At 48.6% G+C, this 27,761-nt stretch overlaps 1 protein-coding gene across 8 annotated transcripts in view; it reads left to right on the top strand.

Moving 5' to 3' along the window:
• ZNF618 (zinc finger protein 618) overlaps positions 1-27,761 on the top strand; it is a 154,865-nt gene that overhangs the window by 65,585 nt on the left and 61,519 nt on the right. For 4 of the 8 annotated variants that reach the window (XM_065696041.1, XM_065696042.1, XM_065696043.1 and 1 more), the window contains exons 2-4: positions 2,302-2,345; positions 20,470-20,726; positions 24,908-25,003. In XM_065696041.1, coding sequence (XP_065552113.1) covers positions 2,302-2,345; positions 20,470-20,726; positions 24,908-25,003 — 397 coding nt within the window. The remainder of the gene's footprint in view (positions 1-2,301; positions 2,346-20,469; positions 20,727-24,907; positions 25,004-27,761) is intronic. The other 4 variants (XM_065696044.1, XM_065696047.1, XM_065696048.1 and 1 more) reach the window with 1 other exon arrangement.

Here is a 27,761-nt window from a genome sequence, read left to right on the forward strand (position 1 = left end):
ATTCCTGCACGACGTGTTCCCAAAATGAATTTATATGTAAGGAAATTCTTGTAGATGGAGGATGAATAACTTTGCAATCGCAGACACCTTTGCAAAGTTGAGGTTGGCTCCGTGCTTCCCAAACTGAAATATCGGGTATTTTTGGTGATAATTTAGGTTTAGGATTAATTTAGGTTTAATATTAATTTAATAGTAATTTATGTCTAATAATAAATTAGGTCTAATAATAATTTAGGTTGAATACTTAGGTGCTAATTTTTGGCAATATTTAGGTACCACTTGGTGGTGTGGCTGGAGTGGTCCTAGAGATGATGTGAAGGCAGCATCGAGGTTGTGCCTTTAGCTTTGCACGTGTATATTGTGGCTTTCAGGAGCTCTTATCCAGGGACCTGCATATTCCATGGGCGATTTTCATGTGGAATTATCATTTCAGGAGCGTGAGCACTTTTCCTGCCACTGGGGAGCAGGGTTTGCAGGGTGACCTGGGAGGTTGGGTTGTGTAGGAAGCTCTTTAAAGGGACGGGAATTGCTGCATCCCCCATCTCTAGGGGTTTGGGATAACACCTATGCCCCAGGAGGTTTCTGCCCCATCTCTATATTAAATCTCCATTTTCCTACTTTTTTTTTTTTTTTTTTTCCCTTTTTTTTGGTACACCAGATCTAATCTTCTAGAAAATGCCCCGAAGGTTTGAGCAATCTCCCAGTTGCAGGAACCCATAAAGCTCCTTTTTGAGGGTTTTTTTTTCCATTGTGTAACCATGACAAATCATTAATTTTTGATTGATTGCTTTGAATTATGGGTGCTCTGACATCCTTTCTGTAGCTGAACAGCTGTATAACAAATGAACATATCAGTGCTCACAAAAGATTGGAGATCTAACAGAAGCAATTACATTGTCAGCTCCTCCCTTCTGGCTTTTCCCAGGCAATGGAGGGAGGAAATTTTTGAGCAGAAATTCCTCAAGTGGCTAACAATAATAATAATAATCATCAAAAAATTCCTTTCTGTAATTGAATTAGATTTTTATCTCTTCATTTCCAGTGGATTTCGCCAGCCTTCAGCAGCCAGGATGAGTCTCAGCTTTGTGCAACTTGGGAGAATCCCTTTGAACAAAATTTGATGTGAGGAACTCAAAAAAGAGAAAAATGAAATTGCAATTTTTGGTTGCTATTCCTTTAAGATTCCCAAATTGCAGCAGTGCACTAACTGTGACCTCCATAACTTTTAAATTAAGAATTTATGCTGGCTTGAAATTTATGAAATATTTCAACATGAAAGAAAGCCTTTTTCCCTCAGGAAAATTGAGCAATAAATCACAGCGCTCTCGATTTACTGCCCTAGAGCCAGGCAAAGAGAGGAGGTTTTCATTCCTCCCCCCTTCATTCTGAAAAAAAAATAGGAAAAAAAAATGTAATCATCTAAGACAGCTTCGCTGCTGTCCTCCCACTCTCCAGAATTTTTAATTTCAGCTGTTTCTGCTTGGATTTATTTCCAATATTCCTGCTCGGCTTTTCAATTTCCTCAGTTATTAAATTTTAATTCAGTGCATTAGCATTTAAATTAAAAAAGGGTTTATTTTATCGAAATCGTTGGCTGGCCCCCATCCTGCTGCACATGAATTGCCTGGTTCTGCCATTTGCACAAAATGTGAAACGCAGCTCATATCTTTTAACTTGTATTTGCACAATTTCAGAAATAAAAATTCTGGGTTTTGGAATAATATTGGCTTTCCAAGGAAGCCTCCCAGTGCAGAGCCGGGGGAAGGAGGAGAGAAGGAGGAGCCCCTGGTTGCTCCCTGCTCAGCCCCCTGGAACGATTCAGAGGGGCTCAATTAGCAAATGCCTTGCTAACGAAGGGAGGTGGCCCCTCTAATCCAGCCGTGGGGCTTCGCCATCCACCTGGGATGGGATTGTCTCTTGGACATCCATCTTGGCTTGGACACAGCACTGAGCTTGGCTATTTCTGCCTCATTTCCCTCCCGCAAACTGCATGTTTTTACATAGGAGGGGTCATTAGACTTTGGTAAAGTGCCATAAAATAACTGCAGGAGAGTAATCAGGGGGAATTCACGCAGGAAGTCACCTCTGTGATGGGCTGCATCCAGAATCCTGTGCCAGGCCCCTGCACTGGGGTTAAGCTCACAATGTGTCCCACTGCACCGAGCGTGGGGCACGTGTGTAACTTGGAATGGGGAAAAAACAGGTATTTGAGTGCATTGTGCTCACAGGAAGGATTCAGAGGGTGGTGTTGCCTTTCTGAACCGAAACAGCCTCATTTTTTGATGTCTTTTGCCCCCTTAGGCCGACGAGAGCAACAGCAGCGGGCGGAGGAGCTCTTCCAGCAGGTAGGTGGATGTTTGCTCTGCTGGGGTGGGATGTGGTGGCAGATGGGGCTCTGCTCGGATGAGGGTCTCCATCCTGGGGACGGGTGGCAAAGGGTGACCACACGGGAAGGATGAGCTGGAGCTGGTAGAGCTCAGTGTCCATACACCTGGTTTTGGATTTTGCTAACAAGGCAGATGTGAGACAGATGAAAGATTGCTCTGGCCTTGGGGCTCAGGAAGGTGTGGTTTGCATGCAGGATGGAGGGGTACAGGTGAATCCCCCAGCCCCATGCCCACACTGGGTACAGACACCATCACAGGATGGGGTTCTTGGATGGAGACCTTGGGCTGTGCTGTGGTGGGTGGGTGAGGACCCCCCTGCTTCCATGCAGGAGGAGAGGGAAGAGATGTCCCACCACCCCCATCCCCTCTGATCCTCCTAAGGGATGTCTTTGCTGCATCTCACTCTGGTGGGTGCAGGACATGTCGGGTCCCACGTGGGATGTGCTGAGGTTGGGTCTTGCCCTGTGCCATAGCCTCGCCTGCTATGGCATCATCATTTCCTGCTGATGCTGTAGGACACCTTAGGTTGCTGGGGTGCACTAAAGATGGTTCTTCTTGCTCCTTCTCCATCTCTATCTGGTGGAACCAGTCCAGAGCTGTGACAGTAAGGAAGAAGGAGCAGCTTTTCCTCCTTGGCCAGGCACAAACTCATGGTAGCTGGTTTCCTCTGCAGAGCAGTGTTGTGCCGGGTGGTGTTGGGGAGGTGTTGGGAACCAAGAGCAAAGCACTGCTTCGGATATTCGGATTTGCCTGGTCCCACACGTGCTCAAAGCTGATCCCTGTTTGTCTGCCATGCAGAAGCGAAGTGGCAAATTCACCTCCTAGGTTCAGAAGGTTTTGTGGTAAACAGGTGAAGATGTAGGAGATCAGAGGTGCCAGGCTGGAAACAGCAATGCTGAAGATGTACCAGAGAGAAGAATGTGTGGCCTGGGAAGGGGAGCAGGCTGCAGCATGGAAACATCCATGTGAGTTGGAGAAGAGCATAGAAAAGTCAGGGAGGTGCCTTCATGTAATGAGACGATGGACTAATTGTTGGGAGAACCACCGAGCACCTCAGGCACATTTGTGGGTTACATCAGCATGGATGGGAGACAGTGGACAACAGAACACCAGAGCCAGTTCGGCTGCTATGGAAAAGAGCCAGCATGGTATGTGGGGCTGCACCCATCCTGGCAACACCTCCATCAGCATCACCTTCCTGTTCCTCAGCAGAGGACACAACAGCATGGGCAGCCCCTAAACGCTGCAGTGGCACAAGCAGAGAAGCTGTGATGGTGTGGCAGAAGCCACTTATCCCCACGTTGGTGTGATCGACGCAGAGCAAGACCACCACTGATGCACCCAGACAGGGTGTGCTGGTTGCTGCTGTGGGGCTGGGCACTGCTCTCCTGCTTGGGCAGGTCACCAGTGCTGCATGGAACGGACCCTGGTGAGACACGAGACTTTTCAGCTCTGGGGCCCCAAGCACAAGAGGGACGTGGAGCTGTCAAAGCGAGGCCAGAGGAGGCCATGGAGATGCTGCGAGGGCTGGAGCAGCTCTGCTCTGGAGCCAGGCTGAGAGAGCTGGGCTGGGGCAGCCTGGAGAAGAGAAGGCTCCTGAAGGGGAGACCTGAGAGCAGCTCCAGTGCCTAAAGGGGCTGCAGGGAACCTGGAGAGGGGCTTTGGACAAGGGCCTGTAGGGACAGGCCAAGGGGAATGGCTTTAACCTCCCAGAAGTGAGCACCATCACTCCCCTCTGGCTTTGCCTGCCTCCTCCACATCTGGAGCTGCATTTCACATCCTCCCTTTTGTACTGACAGTGATACCATCTCTCTGCTAACCCTTTGCCAGCACACCTTCCTGATCCGTCTGGAGACTTGGAAGTGCTACTGAAGTTGTATCCCTCAGGTCAAACACCATCCTCCCATGTTAAATGCCCACACTGTTCTTCCAATCTCTGAAATGCTGCTGTGAGTCATTCCTTCATCTCCCGCTGCTGGACGTGCACTGGGTGCTCCCCCCCATGACACCGCTGGTCCTTACCCATCATTCCGGCCCCACTGCTCAGCGTGACAGGGTGAAATACCCTCATCACGTGCAGCTTGTGGTACAGCAGCACTGCCCGATGTTGAATGGTGCCTGCTGGGTTGGGCTCAGCAGCAGGGAGCAGTGCCAGTGTCGGATGTTTTATGGAGAGGAAAACTCTTGTCCCAGTTTTGGGGTGGCTCAGCAGTTCTCACTCTTGGGATTCTGGGAATTAGCCTGAACTAAGTGCTAGGAGGATGCTTGGTCAAGGAGAAAGGAGCCAGGCATCTCATCCTGCCCCTAAATTCCTTATTCTGACTTCTAACTCAGGTCTGTAGCACTCTCCAGAGGGTTTTACAGAGAGGGTGGGTCAGTGCATTCTACATGTGGGAGCTGACCCTCCAGGGTGTCCCCTGTGGGTGTTCTCCTTTTCTGGGCTCAGCTCGGCACCCGAGCATCCTCCTGGAGTGGTGGCCTTCCCGACAGCAGGTGCCTCAATTCCACTGTGCTCCCACCAGGCCAGCAGAACTTCATCCCATGATCGCTGCTGCTTTGTACATCCATAGAGAAGTGCTGGGCTGGCTGTCACCTTTTTCTCTTAGAAAAGTAGAAACAAAATCCACTCACATCTGCCTGCCTGCACAGAAAATGCTCAAAACCAGGACAATGACCAAGGCTGTTGAGGAAAAATTAAATAGAGTAAAAATGCGGTATTTGGAGAAAGCTGTGTCAGTGGCTGGAGGCCGAAACGTGGCTTTGACAAAAGATCTTCGGTAGCTGGAGATACCAGGTAGATGTTTTTCAGAGTTGCTCTTGCTTGGAACTCTCACTAATTGCAAACTATTGAGGAAGTTTTTAAAGATTAATTTGCATCAGTATCAAAATAAAAGCAAATTAAGGTTGCCAGGACACCTTTCTGTGTAGCATACTCCAGCATTCTTGACGTGAAAGTGGTGACCATAGCATTGGGTCGATCCTGTTTTTACTTACTTATTGCATTGAATTGGTTTTATTCTATTTCAAGTAGATGTTTCAAGCTCTGAAGGTACAGGATTTTTACGATCTTCTCAACCCCACAGTTGTTTGCTGCCTTTGAAATAACACAGTTGAGCACATGCAGCTAAGAGTTAGTGGTGGCAGATTGTGCTCACCATTCTCCTGCCTTATTAATTGCTGTGTGGTTCCTGTACTGCACTAATGCTTATTAATGGGAACTGTTAAAAAGTGAAGAGAATTATTAGGAGCATAGAAAAAGCCCTTCCTTCAAGGGGGCTGGAAGAGAGATGGCTGTTTGCCTTGGAGGAGATGACAACTAAGAGACAACCTGACAAAGCTGTGCGTGTTTTTGAGCACTGCAGAAAAGGTAGATCAGAGGCTTCCTTCTTCCATTTGCAAGGAAAAAAGAGACAGTCAACAAAATTAAAAGGCAGCAAATTAGAGGCAGCAAAAAGGCAGGATTTTGCCTTGTGTGATGGGCAGTCAGTGTTGGAGCGTGTTGCCAAGAGTCGGGTGCTCGAGTGGGGCTTGAAGGTCTCAACTGGACAATGGCATCAGGAGGTGATGCGGGCTCTTGTGGATGAAGCACACTGCCTGGGGACCAGTGACCTTGCTCCTGCCTACTGGAAAGTTTCTTGAAGCTTTTTCTGAAGCCCCTTCTGCACATGGTGAACCCGGTTTGGTTTCTGTGAGTGTCTGGGACAGTCCTGGAGGGCTTGGCAGGACTGGAACATGTGTGGGAGCAGCATCAGGAGCTGCAGAGCTTGGGGTAGTCGATGGGAGTTTCTGTGACGCTGTCGTAAAACTAACTACTTACCAGTAATTAATGTCAGCATTCAGATGGTGGGCTCTGGATCTTGACAAGAAATAATTGAAAACCCAAATGTGCAATTATGTCTGACAAGCAGCGTGTGCTTTTCTTGGTCACCAGAGTCTTGTGTAGTCATGTGTTAGACACGGTTTTATATAATTATTATTGTTTATATGGTGGGTGTCAGAGGAAGGAAGAATTTGAGTTTCAAGTCCTCTGTTGGCTATTTATTTTAAAGTCATTAGATTTGTTTTCAGACTTAACTACACTTAATGTGCGAGACTCCTGCTGAATAAATCAGACCCTGATATAGGAACTGCATCTGTTTGCGGAGGGAACGGAGCCAGCTGGAAGCTCAGCCCTGTCTGCAACAGGGCTGTCACCAGCCGGGAACCCGCTCACAGCACAGATGTAGCTGTGCAGAAAAGCAGGCTCTGCTCCCAAGAGGAGCTGAAATCCCAGGCCTTCTGGGATTATGAGCTGGCTCTGAGGGCATGGATGGGTCTAAACTTCATTACAGCATTAACAGCTCTGTGGGAGAACCATAGAACCATAGATTGGTTTGTGTTGGAAGGGACCTTAAAGCTCCTCCAGCTCCAACCCCTGCCACGGGCAGGGACCCCTTCCACTGGAGCAGCTTGCTCCAAGCCCCTGTGTCCAACCTGGCCTTGAGCACTGCCAGGGATGGGGCAGCCACAGCTTCTCTGGGCACCCTGTGCCAGCGCCTCAGCACCCTCACAGGGAAGAGCTTCTGCCTAAGAGCTCAGCTCAGTCTCCCCTCGGGCAGGTTCAAGCCATTCCCCTTGGCCTGTCCCTACAGGCCCTTGTCCCAAGCCCCTCTCCAGCTTTCCTGCAGCCCCTTTAGGCACTGGAGCTGCTCTCAGGTCTCCCCTTCAGGAGCCTTCTCTTCTCCAGGCTGCCCCAGCCCAGCTCTCTCAGCCTGGCTCCAGAGCAGAGCTGCTCCAGCCCTCGCAGCATGAACATGGCCTTCTCTGGACTCAACCAATTTGCCAAATGCCAGAGCCTCGGTGGGCTTTGAATGGTGTGAGGTGGGAATCGTCCCTTTCTGGAGCCATGAAGTACTGAGAAGTCACAGCTATAATGTCTTCAGTTACCAGGAAATTGTTTTCCATGGGTCACTCTCCTGGGCACCTTGGGCTTGTTCCGAGAATGGTGCAGAGCCTTGTAGCTTGTTTATGTTAAGCCCATGTGTGTCTCCACAGCAGGACATCTGCCACCTCATTTGTATCACTCCCCAGCTGGGGAGTTTTCCCAGTCCCAGGATCCTTTCTCCTTTTCTGTCCGTCTTTTCCTATTGCTTGTTTTATCCCATTCATCTTGTGCGGTGCTGTGCCGCGCTGCTGCCGGTGGGTCACTGCCGTGGTCCAGTGCAGGCTCCTCATGGACCTGTGGCCATTTGCAGGCAGTTGTCACCCCCTCAGTCATTTCTTAGTCAAGCAAGGCAAACCTCTTCCACCGATATAAATAAACCCTTAATCTATTCTCTTTGTTTTTCCCTGAATTTCTTTGTCTCTGTTGACATTTCCACGCCGGCAGCTATTCCATTATCATCTTATATTTCGTTTTTAACCTGCATCATTCGTATGTCACATTTTTTATCTGACTGAATTCTTGTAGCTTTTGGCAAGCAGAGCGCGTTTGGTTTTTGTTGGATAAGCCAAATTTGGTTTATATTTGGTTAGACTTTCCTCTTGTCGTGGTTTGAACCCAACCACAAACCTCGTTCACTCACTCCCCCCCCCTTCTTGCCCTCCCCCTGCTCCTGGAGGGACGGAGAGGAGAATCGAAAAGAATGCAACTCCCACGGGTTGAGATAAGAACAGTTTAGTAACTAAGGTATAACACAAATCACTGCTGCTACCACCAATAATAATAATGATAAAAGAAATAACAAGAGGAAAGAATACAACACCTTGACACCAGCCGACCAATAACTCGCCCCACTCCCCCCCAGCCGAGCACCGACCGATACCTCCTCCAACCCTGCAGTCCCTCTACCCCTTCCGGGTCACTCCAAGTTACATCCTGGGCATGACGTGCTGTGGTATGGAATACCTCTTTGGCTAGTTTGGGTCAGGTGTCCTGTCTCTGCTTCCTCCCGGCCTCCCCTCCTCCCTGGCAGAGCATGAGGCTCACAAAGTCCTTGGCCAGACCAAACATTCGAGCAGCAACTGAAAACATCGGCATTATCAGCGCTGTTCCAAGGCCAAAAGATCAAAACACAGCACTGTACTAGCTCCTAAGAAGGAGAAAAATGACTGCTGCTGCTCAACCCAGGACATTATCCACCCCTTATTCCATACCATTCACGTCATGCTCAGATCCCACATCTTCAATATGCCATCACTCTTACATATATATATACATCTACATATACACAGAGAAAAAGATCATTTCTTAGTGCATGGACCTATAAAGCTGCTGAGTCCATCTGGTCCATGATGTCAGGCTCCATCTCTTGTTACAGTCTCTCAGAGCAGGAGAGGCTGTGTGCAGTGTTCACATTTGTGAATAACCTGGGCAATAGTGTCCATTGCCAAGTCCACCCCTTGATCATGAGTCCATCTCTATGTCGCATATCTGCCCTGATGGCCTGAAGTGCCATGGGCCCACCAGGCTCAAAATAATTCACTGTCCCCTTCAGCAGTTTCTGCAGCTTGTTGCTGGGGACTCCATAGAGCTGCCTTCCATCTCCGACGCTTCCAAAGCACTGGAGGGGCCCAGTGGACCAGATACTCGCTCATACTGTCCCACACACCCTGCCACTCATGGCTGTCCAGCCTTGGGGAAGATCTCCTGGTCCTCCCATATTGTGGTCTAACCCCAGACAAGAAGCAAACCTGACTCTGCTTAACTTCTGAGATCAGACAAAATGGCCGTGGGTAGAACACACTCTGTGTGTGTGCCAACATGCTGATCCCCATCACAACCAGCAGGCAGGTCCCAAGGGTACCCAAAGGCCATTCGAACCCTTCAGACCTCTCCAATGCTGCTGCTGTACTTGTCCCTGGGGCTGGTGCAGCTGCTGTGCTTGCCGGCTCTCCCACCACCAGCTTCTCTTCTCCTGGGTGCAGCTCTTCCTCCTCTGCCGTGCTGGGAAATGCTGCCTGGGCCCCTGCATCCTCCTGGGGCTCGGCGGGCGGCTTCCGAGGGACGCTCTCGGCCGCCGCAGGGTGCGGCTCCTCCGCGGGGCTCGGCTCCTCGGCCGCCTCCTCCCGCTGCTCAGCAGCCGCCTTCCTCCCGGCCTCGGGCCCCGCTCCCGCCGCCGCCTGGTCCCCGGGGCCGCTCTCCCGGGCCGCTACGGCCGCCGCCGGCTCCCGGGGCCGCTCCCCCTCGGCTCCCCGCAGCTTCACAAAGACGGAGGCGAGGACAAGGGCCAGGGCGCTGAAAAGCAGCGGGACGGCCCGGTACAAGTCCACGGCCACATCCATCTCTCCCTGCTGCTGGAGCCCAACCGTATTACAAGCCATTGCCATAAAGTACAGTGAAACAAAAACCTTAGCCCAAGCCCCACACTTGATAAACACGAACACAGGGAATACCGGCTCTATGTAATGTACTACATTCTGAAGCGCTGAGAGCAAGAGAAACAACTTTGAGAGCCAATAAATCAGCACTGTGAAGACTATTAATCTGATCATCTCTGTCGTTATCTCAACCCTTCGTGCCCCACGTTGGGCGCCAAAAAAGGACTGTCGTGGTTTGAACCCAACCACAAACCTCGTTCACTCACTCCCCCCCCCCTTCTTGCCCTCCCCCTGCTCCTGGAGGGACGGAGAGGAGAATCGAAAAGAATGCAACTCCCACGGGTTGAGATAAGAACAGTTTAGTAACTAAGGTATAACACAAATCACTGCTGCTACCACCAATAATAATAATGATAAAAGAAATAACAAGAGGAAAGAATACAACACCTTGACACCAGCCGACCAATAACTCGCCCCACTCCCCCCCAGCCGAGCACCGACCGATACCTCCTCCAACCCTGCAGTCCCTCTACCCCTTCCGGGTCACTCCAAGTTACATCCTGGGCATGACGTGCTGTGGTATGGAATACCTCTTTGGCTAGTTTGGGTCAGGTGTCCTGTCTCTGCTTCCTCCCGGCCTCCCCTCCTCCCTGGCAGAGCATGAGGCTCACAAAGTCCTTGGCCAGACCAAACATTCGAGCAGCAACTGAAAACATCGGCATTATCAGCGCTGTTCCAAGGCCAAAAGATCAAAACACAGCACTGTACTAGCTCCTAAGAAGGAGAAAAATGACTGCTGCTGCTCAACCCAGGACACCTCTTCAAACCATCCCCAAGATATTCCTAATAAGGACTGGAGGGAATTTGTTTTGCTAATACCTTAGGAATTCTTTGTGGCTCTTGACTATTGTTCTGGTTTGTATTTTAATGTTTCAGGTCTAGAGGAGAGGCAGCCTGGGTTGGTTCACCTTTTCGGAAGGATTTGATGCTGCTGAGCCTCACCATGCAGCGAATGCACCATGCAATTCCAGTTGCTGCCAGGAAAGGTTGTTTAAGACCAAGATAGTTGGAAAAATTAACTATGCTGCTTTGTTTGATTGTTTTCCCTAGATTTTAGCACTGTCACCACCAAGTATTGCATTAGTTATTTGGGGGGTTTTGAAAGCTGTTGCCTCCATTAAGAGCTTGTGTTAAAGGCAGGTGATGATTCTACTTGAGACATCTCTTTTCTAAAAAACCCTCGGGTCCTTCTAAATTCATGAACTCCATAATAATATTGTATTTATTGAGGAGATTTCTCCCAGGAAAACCTAAATGGATGTTACTGTTACACTTCTGTCTGCAGAAGGATGTGGTCTCGTGCTCTTATTTCAGTTTATTCTGGGGTGAGAAAGAAGAACATTTCAATGTGTCCCAGATAAGGGCAGAGTCTTGGGCTGCTTCTCTTCCCTCCGAAATTTTCTTTGCATGCACAATTAGTGTGATGTCCCCCAAGTCTTGATTTGGAGCAAGAGCCTCTCAGCCTTTGAGAATTGCACAACCCTCCTGGTTAGCTTCAGCTGACTTGGTCAGTTTAAAAGTGATCAGTGTGGCCAAGAAATCTGCGGCCAAGAGGACATCCACCAGCGCTGTGAAGAAAAGCAGCCAAGGACACAGCCTGTAGGACCATGGACGAAACAAGTACAGATGCTTGAGCTAACACTTGCAACGCAGCAGTGACCTTAAAGTCCTTAAATCATGAGGTTCACAAGAGCATGTTGCAGAGGAAGATGCCCTGAAGTTCTAACCAGTTTCTTCTCTCTGTTCTTCAGCAAGTCTTCACTCCTCTACCACTGATAGAGGAAGGAGTTCCCATTCCCTAAAATAACTTCAGCGAATGAGTGAACAGGTTTTTCCTGTAACATTTGCTCTCAGAGGTTAAACCCACACTTTGAGAATACACAACCTCATCTTGGAAAGTGGGAGTTGTGAAGAGAACTGAAATCTCTTGGGGGAACAGGAGTGACCATGAGCTCCTTGTGACCAAGTGACAGTTTGGGTTTCAGACACATGCAGCAGGATCTGCTGCCACAGTGTGTTATCAGACTTCATCCTGCTCCAGTATCCGTGCTTTGAAATGCAGCCATATTCCCAAATGTCCTGGAAAGAGTCAAGAATTAAAAGACATATTTTAGGGTGTATAAAACATACATTAAGGAAGTATGTTTGGTTTGCTTCATTCAAGAGGCAACAGAAGAGGTTTTTCTATTCTATGGAGATGAGATTCCCATTAACAGGATCTTTTATCCAGCAAACCAGTGGATGGAGGCAGCAGTCCACACTGGAAGCACAGTGCCTGTTTTGGAAAACAGTTACTCAGGTGAGGGACCCACGAATGTGATGGCTACTCCAGCACTTTATGCACCAAAATCAAGACATGGCTGTAAGAAGCGCCGGCTCAAACTGCAGGTGCAGTTTTGACAGAGGAGCAGCTCTGTGGGCGGTGACACAGGAGGTTGAGTTGGATAAGTAGGTTGGTCCCTTTGGCTTTCAAGGCTGTGAGGGAATATCTGAAAGCTGAAGCAGAAGGCATGGAGACTACAATCACAGAATCATAAATCCCAGCCTGGTTTATGTTGGAAGGGACCTTAAAGCTCCTCCAGCTCCAACCCCTGCCATGGGCAGGGACCCCTTCCGCTGGAGCAGCTTGCTCCAAGCCCCTGTGTCCAACCTGGCCTTGAGCACTGCCAGGGATGGGGCAGCCACAGCTTCTCTGGGCACCCTGTGCCAGCGCCTCAGCACCCTCACAGGGAAGAGCTTCTGCCTAAGAGCTCATCTCAGTCTCCCCTGTTCTGTCAGGTTAAAGCCATTCCCCTTGGCCTGTCCCTACAGGCCCTTGTCCAAAGCCCCTCTCCAGGTTTCTTGTAGGTCCCCTTAGGTATCGGAGCCCCCTTTAGGTGTTGGAAGAGGCAAAGTGCTCAGCTGTAACACTGGAAGAAATCGGTTCCTTCTTTCTTCTAACCCTGAACTTGAAAATCGTTTTGCCTGGTAGTGTCCCTTGAGATGTCCCTAATGAAGGTCACCAGGCTGGCTCCTCTGGTTCCTGACCTGCTCCTCTTCCCTCCTCCTGGTGTATGATGCCTATGCAGCTGGGCTGCCCCATGGAGCAGATAACAGCTGTGGGGAGGTGGTTCAAGGCCACCACAACTAATTTATCAGACAAGCAGATTTTCAGTGTACATCTTCCTTGTTCTGCCCCTGCTTGTATCATCTCCATGTAAAAAAAGAATTGACGTGTATCTGTTCTGTTCTACTTCCTGTAGCTCCAGTCATGGCAGGAACCCTCTTTAAAACTGTGGCAGACATCTAGAAACTGAGCCCAGTTTCAGGCTTCCCCCTTTTTAGCTTCCCTTCCTTTCTGACAGCTGAGGCCTTTTGATTTCGCCTGGGACCAGCTAACTGCATGTTGGTTTCAAGGAGACAAGTGGTAGCATCACACTGGTGGTGCTGTCCTGGTGGGTTCCGCAAAGAATGTTCAGGTGCATGGTCCTCATTACTGTGCTCTTCTGAACGTCTTTCATCCTGCAGACCAGAAGAGTGTGCCAAGGACTGTATGAAAGTGTGTTTCAAGGTGTAGGTGGACACACATCTCTGAGCTGGGTATCACCATCCTTGATATTACCAAGGCTGTCTCTGGTTTGTCCAGCTTGAGTGGTGTCCAGGAAGACCCTGAAGATGCTCCACATTTGCTGCTGGAGTGGAAGAGCTGTGTTTGTAGGTGATGGTTCAGAGCAGGGTGTCCTCCTCCAACTTTGTTTGCTTTTTCTCTCCTTTTGAGGAGAAAACACACAGGAGCTGACATTGGAGACTGGTTCTCCACTAATCTCACTTTGCCCCTCCCCAGAAGCTCAGCAGGATGTGTGCTGTAAAAATAGCTTCATTAGAAGCCATCTGAGTCCATATGCAACCACAGATCACTCAAAAAGGAGCTTGGATCACACATGTTTCTGTTGCTGTCTTCAGAGAATTACATGACAAATTATTCCTAGCTGGAAGAAATGTCCTTTTCTAATTGGTGTTTCTTCTCATTCTTTCAGAAGGGAGGAGTGTGTGTGTTTTTTAAGTAGCTTTTAGTCACTTTCATTATTTATGAGGATGCTACTCCAGATCAGAAAAAGCAAACTGCAAATGTGACTTTCTTCTGGCTGCAGCAGCTGACGGGGCCCGTTTGCTTTCAGTTGTTGCCAGTTCCGCTTATCCCAGCCAGAACAAAGTGCTCTCCAAGGATGAAAACAACACCATATTGCAGCTCCTCAGCTTACATCCCCTTCTCCTTTCCTCCTTCCACAGGGGACTGGCTGGAAGGTGGCCACTGGCTTTATGGTAGAGCGTCAGTGTGCAGAGGGTCGTTTCCTTTCTTTCCTTCCATCTGGAAGAGCTTCCTGCATTGGTTGTTGCATTGATGCTTGTGAGGCATCATCCAGGCTACTCAGCTTTACAGCCAGAATTGCACTTCTGGCGTGCTCATTTGTTCATATTGCTGCATCAGTGCTAAAGCCTCGGCCCTTCATGGGTGTAGGACCAAGGGAAGCTGGGCCGAAATGGGTCCAGGAACTCACTTTACCCCTACTTTTCCAGTTCCCCGTGACGAGTCTTCACTGCGGCCTCCTTAAATCTCTTCTGCCTTCACATGCTTGTATTTGACATGAAAGTGGCCGTAACATCACCGAAAGATGAAAGTGTGATGATCAAAGGAGGCAACTGTGTTGAAATGAGCATTGTGAGATGGCAGAGCTGGTAATACAGTAATTGGCTACGTGGCCTACTTAGGCACAGGCGTGAGACATGCAAGTGCAATGTTTGTTTGCACCTTTAATGTTTAAAATCCACAGAGTCTGTCCTGGCAGATGAAACGGCACCTCACCTGTAGCACAGCCAGGCACACCATTGAGGGACAGTATGAGCACTGTGTGATCCCAAGGCTCCTGCCTCCTCTCCTCAGCAAGGAAGAGGCTCTTGGATTGCCAAGCTCCACATCTCAATAACGTGACATTAAAAGCAGTAGAGGTTAGTATTCCCCAGGAAAGCTCAAAGACGTGGAGGTGTTAGATGCACCCTGTGGAAGGAGATGGGGTTTAAGCAGATGTACCCATGCACATGTTTCTCTGAGGAGCTTTTGTCTTGTGCGAATAGTGCTTTGCTTGAAGAATGTCCTCTTTCCAGGAAACATCATGCCATGGATGTTAAATGCAGGTTGGACCTGTCAAGGGAACTGCAGCTGCTCACAAGAAGGCCACACTTGAACACTTAAAGTTGCATTGTTTCAATCAGGAAAGTGATGGCGTGAGGCTGGGACTTGTGTTCAGGCCACCATGAAAGGGGTGGCTGCAGATGCCCAGGGTGGAACCTGTAGGTTCTCACTTAGTTCCTGTGTGTACTGGATCTGCTGCTGCTCTATCTTCATCTCTAGTTGGCAGCTCTTTGCAGTGCTCAGAAGTGAGAGGAGGCAAAATGTAACACAACGTTGAGCAGGTGCAGTGTCGTGGGCTCGCGAGGGATACCACATCCAAAGACCAAAGGGCCGCTAAAGAAATGATGGTCACCTCTCTTGGGTCAGCGCATCTTCTGGCTTGATGCAATGCTCGATGGACACTATGGTGAATGCTGTCTTCTGTAAGCTCTTTTATAAGAGCAGGTAGTGACAGGTCAAGGGGGAATGGCTTTAAACTGGCAGAGGATTTAGAGATATTAGGAAGAAGTTCTTCCCTGTGAGAGTGATGATGAGCTTTAAGGTCCTTTCCAACCCAAAGCATTCTGTGATTCTAAGTGGAACCTGGCTCTTCTGTAGCTGTGCATGTACCCCTCTCCATCCCATCTGAACTTTTCCAGTGTCAGTAATTTCCTTTTCTTTCATGTTTTGCTCCATGGTTTTAGTATTGTTTCTCCAGCCAAACCAGGAGCTTCAAACTCCGCTGTCCCATGAGGATTGTCCCTTCAGTCCCCTGCACCCTGGGGACAATCACACCATCACCTCAGCAGCTGAACTTCAGCAACAGGGAGCCTGCACTGATGCTAGTTTTACTCTAGCCACAGGAGCACTTTGGAGGCTGTAATGATAAAGGTGAGGAAGATGTTCTTCAGGTGCAGGGAAGGTAGGAAGGGTCCATTTGCCTTCACCTGCTGAGCAGGAGCTAATGATGCACGTCTTGTGCATCATATGAAGCCATCAGAGCCTCCTGGCTCCTCTGTCCCCTGCAGAGCACATCCAGAGGAGAAGGAAGGAGGGATGGGACTGTGTTGCTATCCGATTATGTTGATTCTAAGGTATTCTGCAAAGCCATAGTGTTCCTCTGGCCATTGAGCTTCAGAGAGTCTGCAGTTGAAGTGTGGCTAAAGCTTGACATCAGCCAGTGGCTGGAAAATCTCTGCAGGATATAGAATAATGAAAATGATGTGAGAACAGCTCTTCCTTCTTCAATGAAACAGCAAGGGACATGAAAAAGGTCATGAGAACTGCTCTCAGGTGGCATGGGACTGATTCTGACCTTGTGCAGATCAATGGCAAAGCAAAGCTTGCGTTCTGGGATGACATTCCTGCATTTTGGCTGGCAGAGGATGGGTGCCAGGCCTGTGAGACGGGATGTGGCTCCTGCAATAAAACAGTGGCACCTTGGGGTGTCAGCAGAGGCTGTGCTGTGGTAGAAAGGGGCAGGAGCTGGGTTTGAGGAGGGGATGTGCTGAGACACAGTTGTCAGCCCCTGCAGATACATGTGTGTGCAGACAACCACAGCTTTATGTACAGTTGTGTTTTTATAGATCTATATAATAGAATATGTACATACATACAACCTGGACAACAAATCACATGGTGCTGGGCTGGGTGGTGGTCATTGGTGCTCAGTGGCAGTGCTGTGGGTTCACCTCACAGTGGGTACATCTGTACCCATTCTGTATCCTGGATACGTCTGCTGCCTTCATCTCTCCTAGAAGGTAGTGTAAAACTGTTGTAAAACTCCAGTGGTGCTATATTATTTTAATGGGTTTGCTTACTTTGTTTTTGAGAGGCTCAGGAAGCTCCTTTCAGGGCTTCTGTGCTATGCAATGGTGCAGAAGGTTGTGAAAGTATTTGGGACTGGTGTCCAAAATGTACAGCCAGGTACCTGCTCAGGCTTATGACACATGGGGCAATGGCAGAGGAATAGTGTTGCTTTCAGTTCGTATTTGCAGGGTTAGGTCCCACCCAGGAGCAGGCAGCTCAGCCAGGGAGGTACTTTCTTGGCAGAGATGGATCCGGAGTCAGTGTGTGTGAAGAGCAAAGTTCTTGAGGGTCCATTGGTCTAGTCTAACATTTATATACTCCTACAGCCTCAGGCCACTAAGTCTGACCAGTGCACGTCTGCACGGAGCCCAGTAACGAGGCAGATAATCTGGGTTTGACAACTTGGAGAGCTTTGTTCTCGCTGAGCACATCCTTTGGAAAATGGTCGTTCCAGTGGATCGCCGTCCGTGATAATGTTTTATACCTCACTTCAGCTGGCTCCAGCAATGAGCTCGTACTCTGTTCTTCCCTGCCAAATGAAGGAAAGATGGTATTTTCTTCCCATGAAGATGATGATATGCTGCCATCAAATAATCTCTCAGTCTTCCTTTTGGCATGAGAAACAGGTTGAAGTTGTTTGATCTCTCAGAGTCAGAAAGTATCTTTTCTCAGTCTCAAACCATTTCAGTCTCTCTTTTTTGCGCCAACTCCAGTTTCTCTAATCACCTTTTAAGAATGAACCAGTCTTGCTGGGACTGGCTTCACCATGGCTGCATATAGAGAGGAAATCACCCCCTTGTTCCATCTCAGGCACATGTATCTGAAAATTGCCTTGGTCCTGTAGGTCAGAGCGTGGCTCTTGGCTGGCTGCAGCACAACCTTCCTGCTGGCATCATGGCTGAGTACCATGGGTGCTGTTTGTGGGTGCACCCACATGCCTGGACACATTTGGCTATGCTACAACTGCTCATCTTGGGCAGAGCCAGCTTATGGAGTGATGAATCCACTGGTGCTGGTGTCCCTTCCACAGTCATTGCTCTCCACCCCTCCAGGGATCACCCATCATTTTTAGCACCAGTGATGTTAAATTTCATTCCAGAACATTAATAAACTGTCCCACATCAATCATTTATCTGAAGGGGGCCTATAAGGATGCTAGGGAGAGACACTTCATTGGGGACTGTAGTGATAGGACAAGGGTAACGGGTTAAAACTTAAACAGGGGAAGTTTAGATTGGATATAAGGAGGAAGTTCTTTACTGTAAGGGCAGTGAGGCACTGGAATGGGTTGCCCAGGGAAGTTGTGAATGCTCCATCCCTGGCAGCGTTCAAGGCCAGGTTGGACAGAGCCTTGGGTGGGATGGTTTAGTGTGAGGTGTCCCTGTCCATGGCAGGGGGGTTGGAACTTGATGATCTTAAGGTCCTTTCCAACCCTAACTATTCTATGAGTCTGTTTCAGGAGCCTTGTGGAAATGCCCCCATTCAGGAGTGATGCACCTTGAGGCCCGCACTTTGCCTTGCAGCACATGGCCTGTTGCTCACTTCATGCCACGTTCTGCTGATTTGTTTTATGTCTGGATGTGACATGATGCAAAGCTGGCTGCCCTCGGAAGATCTTTTATGTCCTTACCCCATTTATAATCTCCTCAGAAAGCTGTATCCTTAGCATCACTGCTAGTTGTAGGAGCTTATAATTCCACATCGCTTGGCTTCTGCATTGATTTTTATGTTGTTCTGTCCAGGATTGGCAAGTACAGGTTGCTGAACAATCCATTTTGCCTTCACTTGAGCTACAGAGCTGGTTCTCACCTTTCTGCCTACCAGTAGGCATTGTACTGGTTTGATTGTCCTCAGGGGAGGAAAACTGTCTCCCCACCACCACCCTATTGCTTTTACTGCCTGTATCAGTGTTTTGCATTTCACACCTTGTTGGTTCGATTGATTTGCAATTAATCCCACCCTTTTCTGATTGCTGAGTGTTTTGTACTTGAGCTCCTGGCTGTTGCCTCCCTTTGGCTTTAGAATGGGTGCTGAGCTACACTGCTGTTGGGTGAGATTGATGGACCTTTTGGATATCCAATAATATTGCTATAAAGATTGTCTGGTTTCAACCACATTTTCTCTATCTTAATTCATCTTTCTCACTTGAAAAAGCCCTGTATGATTTTGGGAGCACAGCAGGGGTTGGAGTAAGTATGAGGAGGGTGGGAAGGAGTGGGGAGGCAGGTCAAGGCTAATTCTCTCTGTTTAGGGGCTATTAATTGTACATTTCATTCCATAATGAGAATGAAGGGATGAATAATAAAATATCTGATGATGTGATGTGACTGACCCATTTTGAAATAGCAACTACATGTCTGTGTAGGAGGTTGTGCAGTAATTACTGTAGAAGATTGTTCTCTTCCTTCATCTCTCCTCTCGTCTCCATTCTCCCAGGATTACCCACTGGGCACTTCCAGCTACAGCATTTTGATTCCTCTACCAGCCCCATAGCCAGTGTCAGAAGCCATTGCAGGTGTTAGTTTTCTAACATTTTAATTCATACCGTGTTCTGACTTTCTACGCTGTTCCAAGCAGTGAGATTTCCTTCTCTTTCACTATTGCATGGTCTAATGACTCTCATCTATAAGTTCAGGCCTATTTTCCACTTTATTTTGCCTATTACTTCTGCTTAAAACATTTTCAAACACCTTCGTCTGTTCCCAGTGTTTCCATGGCTCTAAATATGTCACAGTCTTTAAAATCTCTGTTTCTGGGTAGTCTCAGCTATTATATATTTAATTCTTCAGATTTCTGCACAGACTGAACCAGCAATTATTTTAGCTTTTCACTGCATGTTGGAATTTATTAATAACCAGTATTAAGAGCAAGGGAGCCCATGATGAGTGGTGGGATGATGTGTTTGGAAAAGGAGCTACACTGAGTTATTATCTGGTCCTCATCTGTTGTGCTCAATCTCCCTCTGCCTTTTGCCACCATAGCACTTGTTCGTGTCATTCTACAGCTTTGAGGTGTCCTTCCTTTACTTAACGGGGTTTGAGTATTTATTTATTGAGATTAATTTCTCCCATGAATTTCCAGCTTTCTCTTTTCAAGATGAAAATCTTCATCTGTTTCTAAATGCACTGCCCTCCACCTTTCTGCCCTCTGCCTTCCTCCATCCATCATAATTTCTCTTGTCATCTTTGATACTTGTATCTGTCCATAACGTGATAGTCTCCCTAAATATCGTTATACTGCAGATGATCCCCTTTGGTCATCATTGTGTATGTAAAATAAGGCCATACCAATACCATGGGATGCTGGGTTACTTTGAAGGGTTAAAAGAGGAAACAGAAGTGTAGATCCACTCGTGGAGAAGTGCATGCAGGTGGAGATAGCTCCAAATTACAGATGTCAGGAGAATATGGCTTTTCTTTTGCATGTATGAACTAGTCTTGGCATAATCCTTGATGTCAGGACTAGTGGGATTGTGCTCCTGGCCTGCAAGGAACCCGATGGAATTCTGTGCTATTGGTTTGTGGTCTAGTCCATGTCCACTGCTGTTGTTTGTGAGGATTAAGGTTATTTTCATTACTAGCAAGTGGTTTTATTACTTCTGTCTGGTTAAAGTTAATGACTTCCCACATACGACAGACACACCTACCTGTACTTCTTTTAAATAAACTGCATTAAATAAAAGTGCCTTTAATTAGATCCTAGTGATGAGAAAGTGAGCACTTGACACTGAGGGTTCACGTTTTCTCCTCTTTTCTCCCCATTCAGGGAGTGTTTGAAGAGGAGCCCGCGGAGCCCGAAAGCGGAGGGCTCCGAGTCGGTGACATCTCAGTCCTCACCCAGTGAAGAGGCTGGAATGATGACTGAGGTGAAAGTGAAAACAGAGGTACCAGATGACTATATTGAAGAGGTGATCTGGCAGGATGACACCAAAGATTCCAAGAAGAACATAAAAGATGGGCCAGGAGATGTGCCTGCGGAGATCTGCGTGGTCATAGGTGGGGTCCGCAACCAGCAGACGCTCGGTAAGCAATGGGGTGGTGCACCCCATCAGTTGGTCCTCTTGAGTCCATGGTGTGGGAAGAGGAACAAGGTTCTGGAGAGCTGAAGCTCAGCTCTGTTGGGGGGACCAGAGCCAAGATGCGCATCAGTCACAGGGACCTGCCTCAGGATTATTGACCTTCTGCTCTGTGTTTGTATCTGGTCACCTCTAAAGACTCAACCAAGATCAGGGTAGCTGTAAGAAAAAGCTTAGTATCTTCTTCTGATGTGTTAAGTGACTTGCTCAGCAGTCACGTGCAAAACTGGTGGTGAACCCAGGGCTGGTGGTAGGTGTGTTGGGCAGGATGAGGTGGTAGATGAGGAGGAGCAAGAGGGAAGCCTGAGAAACAGTTGAAATGTTTGGAGGACGGTTGCTGTGTGGGTGCTTTCTGTGAATAATTAGATTTAGCTCAAACCAGGTTTTAGGGGTTGGTTGGTTTTCTGTTCACCAGTAACTTTGAGGGTGTAATTTTGACTTCTGGGTGTCTGCAGGGTGCCAGGTCCAAAACTGTAGTTCCTGTCCCCACCCCACCTCAAACTGTGATGAGAAGAAGCTCTTTGTGGGTTTTGTTGGTTTTTTTTTTTCCTGTGGACATCACTGTCCCGTCTTCCTGCTCCAGTGATCCTGGAGAGGCACCACTTGCTAAAGGGACTCCTCTGTTGGCTCTTCCATGGAGCAGGTCCCAGCAGTGACTCTGAGAGCGAAGGGCAGCTGTTGGTAAGAAGAAGAAACAGCACTTGGACTATGTTCCCTTCAAAGGACTCAGGAGAAAGCTGACTTGAGCTGCCCCGTGTTGCTGTTGGGGTTGGTTTATCTTGCAGGGGGAGGGAAAAGAGGAACTGGTGTTAGGTTTTCTCCTGGTTTCTGCTTGATCACTGCCTATGCTGTTCGAAAGAAACCCTGGAGGTATTGGTAGCTGGTCAATGTCTTGGGAGCATCGTTGTCCTTCTGTTCCCCAGCAATACAGCCACTAAGAATGGTAAGGTGGGAGGTCACTGCTGTTTATGCAGGGTGAGAACATTTGGGGAAAACCTGGGAAGTCTGAAACTGCTTCTGAATTAAAGATCATACGATTTGGAGGAATTCTGTGTGTATTCAGAGTTGCTGATCCTCCACAGCTCTTGAGAGGGTGATCACTGCATGGGCAGTGCTGAAATGCACAGGTGTCCCTGATGCCCTGGGAGGGAAGGGTGGTGATGTGACCACTGATGGGAGCTTCTCCTTCAGCCATCATCACCAGCCCTCGATGAAAGCATCGGCAGCTTGGCTGTCTGCTGTGTTGGACCTCTTCTCCCCATGGCTTGTGGCTGGGCAGAAGCAGCTGGGCTGCAGAAGATGTCCTCTGAGAATGCAGGTTTCCTATTGAGGTTGACTGTACTGTTGTGCAATGTGGGGAGTAGTTTTTGCTGTTGGCTGACTTGGACATTCACCAGCATGTACCTATGGAGAGTGTTGGGGACGGGCTGGCATGAGGGGGGACATGGTTTGATGTAAAAGCACCATGAGGAGAGGAATGGCGAGCTGTGCACTGGTTAACAAGTGGTGGTTGAAAGCTGTAGGAAGTAAACTGGAGAACTGCTATTGGGAAGGGCCTTTTCACATGAAACGTGCATCATACTTGTTATTTTAGAGACTCTCCCTGGGTTTCTTTAAAGGCAACTTGGTCCTGAGGCAGTTGGCAGTTGATGGATTCATTTGTGCAAAGAGCCCTGTAAGTGCCCTCATTCATCCACCGTTCACATAACTGTCTGTTGGGGAGGTGGCTCTGAATAACTTGTCTTTGGCCACGAAATACTGGGCTCTGTGTGGACCAACTGTGGTGCCCAGATATCTGTTCCTTGTGTTTTTTTGAGCTGGCTCCCAGTCAATTCTTCTGGTCCCCTCCGTCACCCTGCAGAAAACATGGCCAAGCACTGTTCCGTGGCTGCAGACATCTGTGCAACTCGCGTAAGAAGTGTCCCGTACCTGCAGCTCCGCTGGCGATTCCGGCTGCTGCTCTGGAAACAGCCCAAGTTGCCAGCTGAAGACACCGGTGCCTTCTGCCTCCAGAGCAAAGGCTTCGAGCTCTCTGCTGCTGCTCACTGGTACTTCCAGGAGTTTTCCTCCCTGAAGCCTTTCCCGCGATGTGTTCTGGTAGCTGTGTGTCTAAATCACTTCAGCTGTGCAGAAAGGCAGGGCTTTGCTAGGATTTTATTTGCCTTCATCAGGGAAGCTGAGATGGGAGGTGTCGAAAGCGGTTATTTCTGATAGTAATTCATGATGGAGCGTGAAGTGGTGAATCGGGAGGAAATGAATCCCTCTCCTTCCCGTGGAAGTGCTGACCCCTGGACTGTCTCCTTCCATGGTGTTCAGGGGATGGTCGGTTAAGTGGGGGATGTGTTGTCTGAGCTGGGGCCACAGTGCTGAGGCTTCGGGGCACATGTGGCTCCGAGTGAGAGCCAGCCGGCTTCCTGCGGGGCTCGGCTTCGGGAGCTGGCTGAAACGTGCTGTAGAAGATTTATGTCTCTGCTCTGAGTCACACATCTCCTGCAGGAGCGGGCTGTATTTATATTTTCAGTTGTTTCTTGGAGCAGTTTGTAACAGGGATTCCCAGCTCAGCTGCTGCTATTTGCTTGTAGTGTTTTCGTCAGATCAGGCCTTGTGTGCGCTGCCTCCTGTTCAGTTACACGTTCACGTGTCTCTCCCTGCACTTTGCACTACTCCAGACTGTTTCCAGCCATTTGGAGCAGCCCAAACTCCATGATGCCTGAAAGCGGATGGAGCGAAGCGGGATGGGTGGGGGCAGTGGCTGTCATCCCTCCCTGAAGAGCCGGTGCTGACGTTTGTGGCTTTGGACCATTTTCCTTTCAGCTACTTTTCGACAGAAGCTTTACAAGCCCCGTGGGGACCCCCTTTGGGCATGCCAAGCAAAGAAAGCCAATGGAGAGGTTGGTTTCAAGCCTGGGTCAGCCAGCAGCAGACTGGTACCACCAGTGTGGATCCATGCTGGTCCCCATCCCCCAGCTGGCACCCCTTGCAGAGCCACCAGGCCTCTGCCTCATAGGTGGTGTGTTTCTTGCCCTGCACAGCTCAGAGGTACAATGTGCCCTGTTCTTCTCTTCTTTTTCCTTGCTGAGTTCATGTGCTGGCCTTGGGCCAAGGGCATTCGAAGAGCTCCAACACATCCAGGCTCCTTCGGCCTGGAGAAGAGAAGGCTCCTTAAGGAGAGACCTTACAGCAGTCTTCTGGTAGTGGGAGAGGGGCTTTGGACAAGGGCCTGTAGAGACAGGCCAAGGGGAATGGCTTGAACCTGCCCGAGGGGAGACTGAGATGAGCTCCTAGGCAGAAGCTCTTCCCTGTGAGGGTGCTGAGGCGCTGGCACAGGGTGCCCAGAGAAGCTGTGGCTGCCCCATCCCTGGCAGTGCTCAAGGCCAGGTTGGACACAGGAGCTTGGAGCAAGCTGCTCCAGTGGAAGGGGTCCCTGCCTGTGGCAGGGGTTGGAGCTGGAGGAGCTTTAAGGTCCCTTCCAACACAAACCAGTCTGGGATTCTATGAGCAGCATTTCTCAGGGTGGGGTGTCAGGGCAGAAAGGCAGTGGGGTGCACCATGATGCTGTCTAGAAATGAGAGGAGAAGCAAATGGCACTTGCGTTATAAGTGAAGAGAAAGGAGAGAGGCTGTTTGGCTGATGTGGATCTTTTTCTGATGTTGGGAATGCCATCAGGTCAGTATGTGTTTCGAAAGACAGGCTTATCTGCGAGTTGATCAGGAGAACTTTTATACGAGACTATTTAAGCTCTCAGTCTGGTCTGCGCTTTATGAGAAACATTTTGGAGAGGAGTTTTCAAGCAATGCATTAAATCAGAAATGTTTCTGAGACAAAGTGAAGAGTGAATCCTTCTGCTTTGAGACTCTCAATCTGACATTGATTCGTGCCATGATGCTGATGTCTCGGTTGCTGTGCTGCTCAGCATAGGTAATTCAAGAGCACTTTGGAGTCTCCATAGTTACACCAAGTAAAATAGTGCTGCGGAAGCCTTAAGAACTTCTGCGTGACCTCTGACATCTTGTTAGCCAGCCACAGGGACAGATGAGTCTTGGCAATTTTTAATGGGCTTCAGGCATCATTATTTGGAAATGCATCCGCTTTAAGGGCTTTTTTCTGATTTCTTTTTGCATAATTTAGATGGAAAAGCAGTGGAACGTGGCTCTCCCGTTGGATATACACGAAATCGATATTCAGGGACCTGGATTTTTGACCATGCATTGAGATACACGTCCGGTATGTGATGGAAGGGTGTGAAAGTCTAACCAGGGAGCAAGGGAAAGCTCTGGATGCAGTGGGTGTGTTGCCCAAATTCCAGCTGTGAGGCTTGGGAAAAGCCTGGCAAAACTGAATACACCAACTAACCAAAACCCTTCCCCATCTCCCCTCCTACTATAAACAGCTTTAACCAGCATGACACATCTTGGTGTGGACAAATCCAAGATAAACCATGACCACGGTGGCACTGTCCAAGGCAACACAGGCATGTTCTTTGTAAGGCATTATCACATAGCAGTGTCTTTTCTTCTTCCCATTTCATCTTTCCTTCACTCTAATAACACATTTATTGTGACAAATTCTTATTCTTTCTTTAATAAGAGGATGTGTGCATTTGCCTCCCAAATGTGGTGGGCTGAGTACACTTGTGGCTGTTGAGTTACTTCTTGGTGCTTGTAGGACTTGAGATCTGTAATGCTCCTCCTTTGCACCCTCTACAAACTTGCTGTGCTGAGGCAGGGCTCTGCTGTCCCCACACAGGAGATGAGTAGAGGTACCCCCGTCAAAGAAGATGACTCCAGCCTTCCTAGGTTGCACTTGAGGCCTGGGTGCTTGAGGGCATCTGTGCAAAACCACTGGCTGTGGGACCGACTGGTCCCTCTCCTGCCTTTGGCTCCTGCCCTTGCTTTCCAGGCACAGCCTCTTGCACGAGGGCTGCAGCACCGGTTTGGTTTCATATTGGAGAGAAAAGGCACTGCACAGTGACTTGCACACATTGTGCTTTTCTTGAAGACCTTCTGCACAGCCAGATGCATTCATGTGCTATAGACTATCTCCAAGAAAAGGAGAAATAGAAGAAAAATAGAGGGAGAGTTCAACCTAGAGCCGCTCACTGTGTTCTGCGTCTTTTCCCAGTGCTCTGGGTGTGCGCAGCACTGTGTCAGGGTATGGATGGGTGTCAGTTGTGTTTTGCTGTTGGTACAGTTGAACCTCTGCTGTTACACAGGTTGGTAGGGCCCCAGTGATGGTCAGTGCGTCTTCTGGTCATGCTGCTTTGGGGCTCCAGCTGGAATAGTTTTCAGGAAAGAATTTTGGAGGTTGGCAATGAATATAATTGATCCTTGAGCATGGAAAATTGAGGGCTGGCAAATGCTGTTGGCTTAGAGATGTCCGGGATTTCATTTAGAAAAGCCTGTCTGGAGTGACCATGGGTGACATCTGTATATGCGTATATATACCTATATGTATATCTACATATAGATGTGCCATGCCTGGAGATACTCAGGGCCAGGCTGGATGTGGTTCTGGACAACCTGATCTAGTTGAAGATGTCCCTGCTCATTGCAGGGGGGTTAGAACTGGATGAGCTCTGAAGGTCCCTTCCAACCCAAAGCATTCTATGATTCCATGATCTCTATGTGATATACAGCTAGCTTTGATAATCAAAAGGCTGTGGAGCAGGTCAGACTTGGTCATCTGACTATCAGATCAGTATTTTAGGGTATTTTTTCAGATGTGTAGTCTTGTGTATCAGACTGTAGCAAATTGCCTTGTTTGGCATCAATGACATAGTAGCCTCCCAAGCTCAAAAGGCACTTCTAAGTGGTGCTAACAGTGATGGACAGGGAATTCATCACTGCTACACAGTGGAAGGAGAGTTGTTTTCTTCCCAAGCTGTAAGCAATAGGACATGGAAAGGGAAAAACAGAGCATGGGTACAGTGTGTTCAAAGAGCATGGTTGGTTTTGTTCCTGGAAAGAGCTCACTTTGAGTAGTGCTGGGTAAGTATTGCTGTAAGATGATGTTTGGCAATATTTATTTAGGGGTGTGTGTGAATGTTTTGTTCCTGTTTGTGGTTCATCCTGGGTTTTACATGGTCAGAAAAAGATTGTTTCAAGGTTGCATAGGGAGACATCCATGGAAATGAGAGACCACCTAAAGGGGCTACAAGAAACCTGGAGAGGGGCTTGGGACAAGGGCCAGACCAAGGGGAATGGCTTTAACCTGACAGAACAGGGGAGACTGAGATGAGCTCTTAGGCAGAAGCTCTTCCCTGTGAGGGTGCTGAGGCGCTGGCACAGGGTGCCCAGAGAAGCTGTGGCTGCCCCATCCCTGGCAGTGCTCAAGGCCAGGTTGGACACAGGGGCTTGGAGCAAGCTGCTCCAGTGGAAGGGGTCCCTGCCCGTGGCAGGGGTTGGAGCTGGATGAGCTTTAAGATCCCTTCCAACCCAAACCAGGCTGGGATTCTATGAAATGCTACGTTCACAAAAAATAAGACTCAGCCCTTCTTCCTCCCACCTCCTCTTCCCTAAGTGCTCCTCTCATCCTACTGAAGAGCACAGGTAGGATCACTGTTATTTACCTGCTGGTGAACAGCTAAGAAACGCGAACATGTTGCAAGAAAGAGCTTGAAAGGTGAATTTCTAGCCTGTTCACCACGTTGGAGTGGGGGAAGAAAAGGCTGAATCAACTTTAATAGCAAATCTAAGGAAATTTCTGCCTGTCCAATAAACAGAAGAGGGGTAAATTCATTGCATAATTTCATCATTACAAATGATTCTCCCAGCAATGTTTCTCTGGTTTCATTTGAAATGACTGTTTGCAGATGTGTGTTTTCTGGAATTAGAGGCACAAATTGAGAAGAGAGACTACTGTGGTCATGTGCTTTTCCTTGAAAAGGTCAAAAGTTCTATTTGTATCTCTTCGGTTTCCTCTGGGTGGATATTTACCAAATCTCTGTGGGTTTCTTGAGAAATTTGTACATTGTGCATTTCTT

Source organism: Lathamus discolor, chromosome 15 (assembly GCF_037157495.1).
Source record: "Lathamus discolor isolate bLatDis1 chromosome 15, bLatDis1.hap1, whole genome shotgun sequence".
NCBI classification, from domain to species: Eukaryota; Metazoa; Chordata; class Aves; order Psittaciformes; family Psittacidae; genus Lathamus; species Lathamus discolor.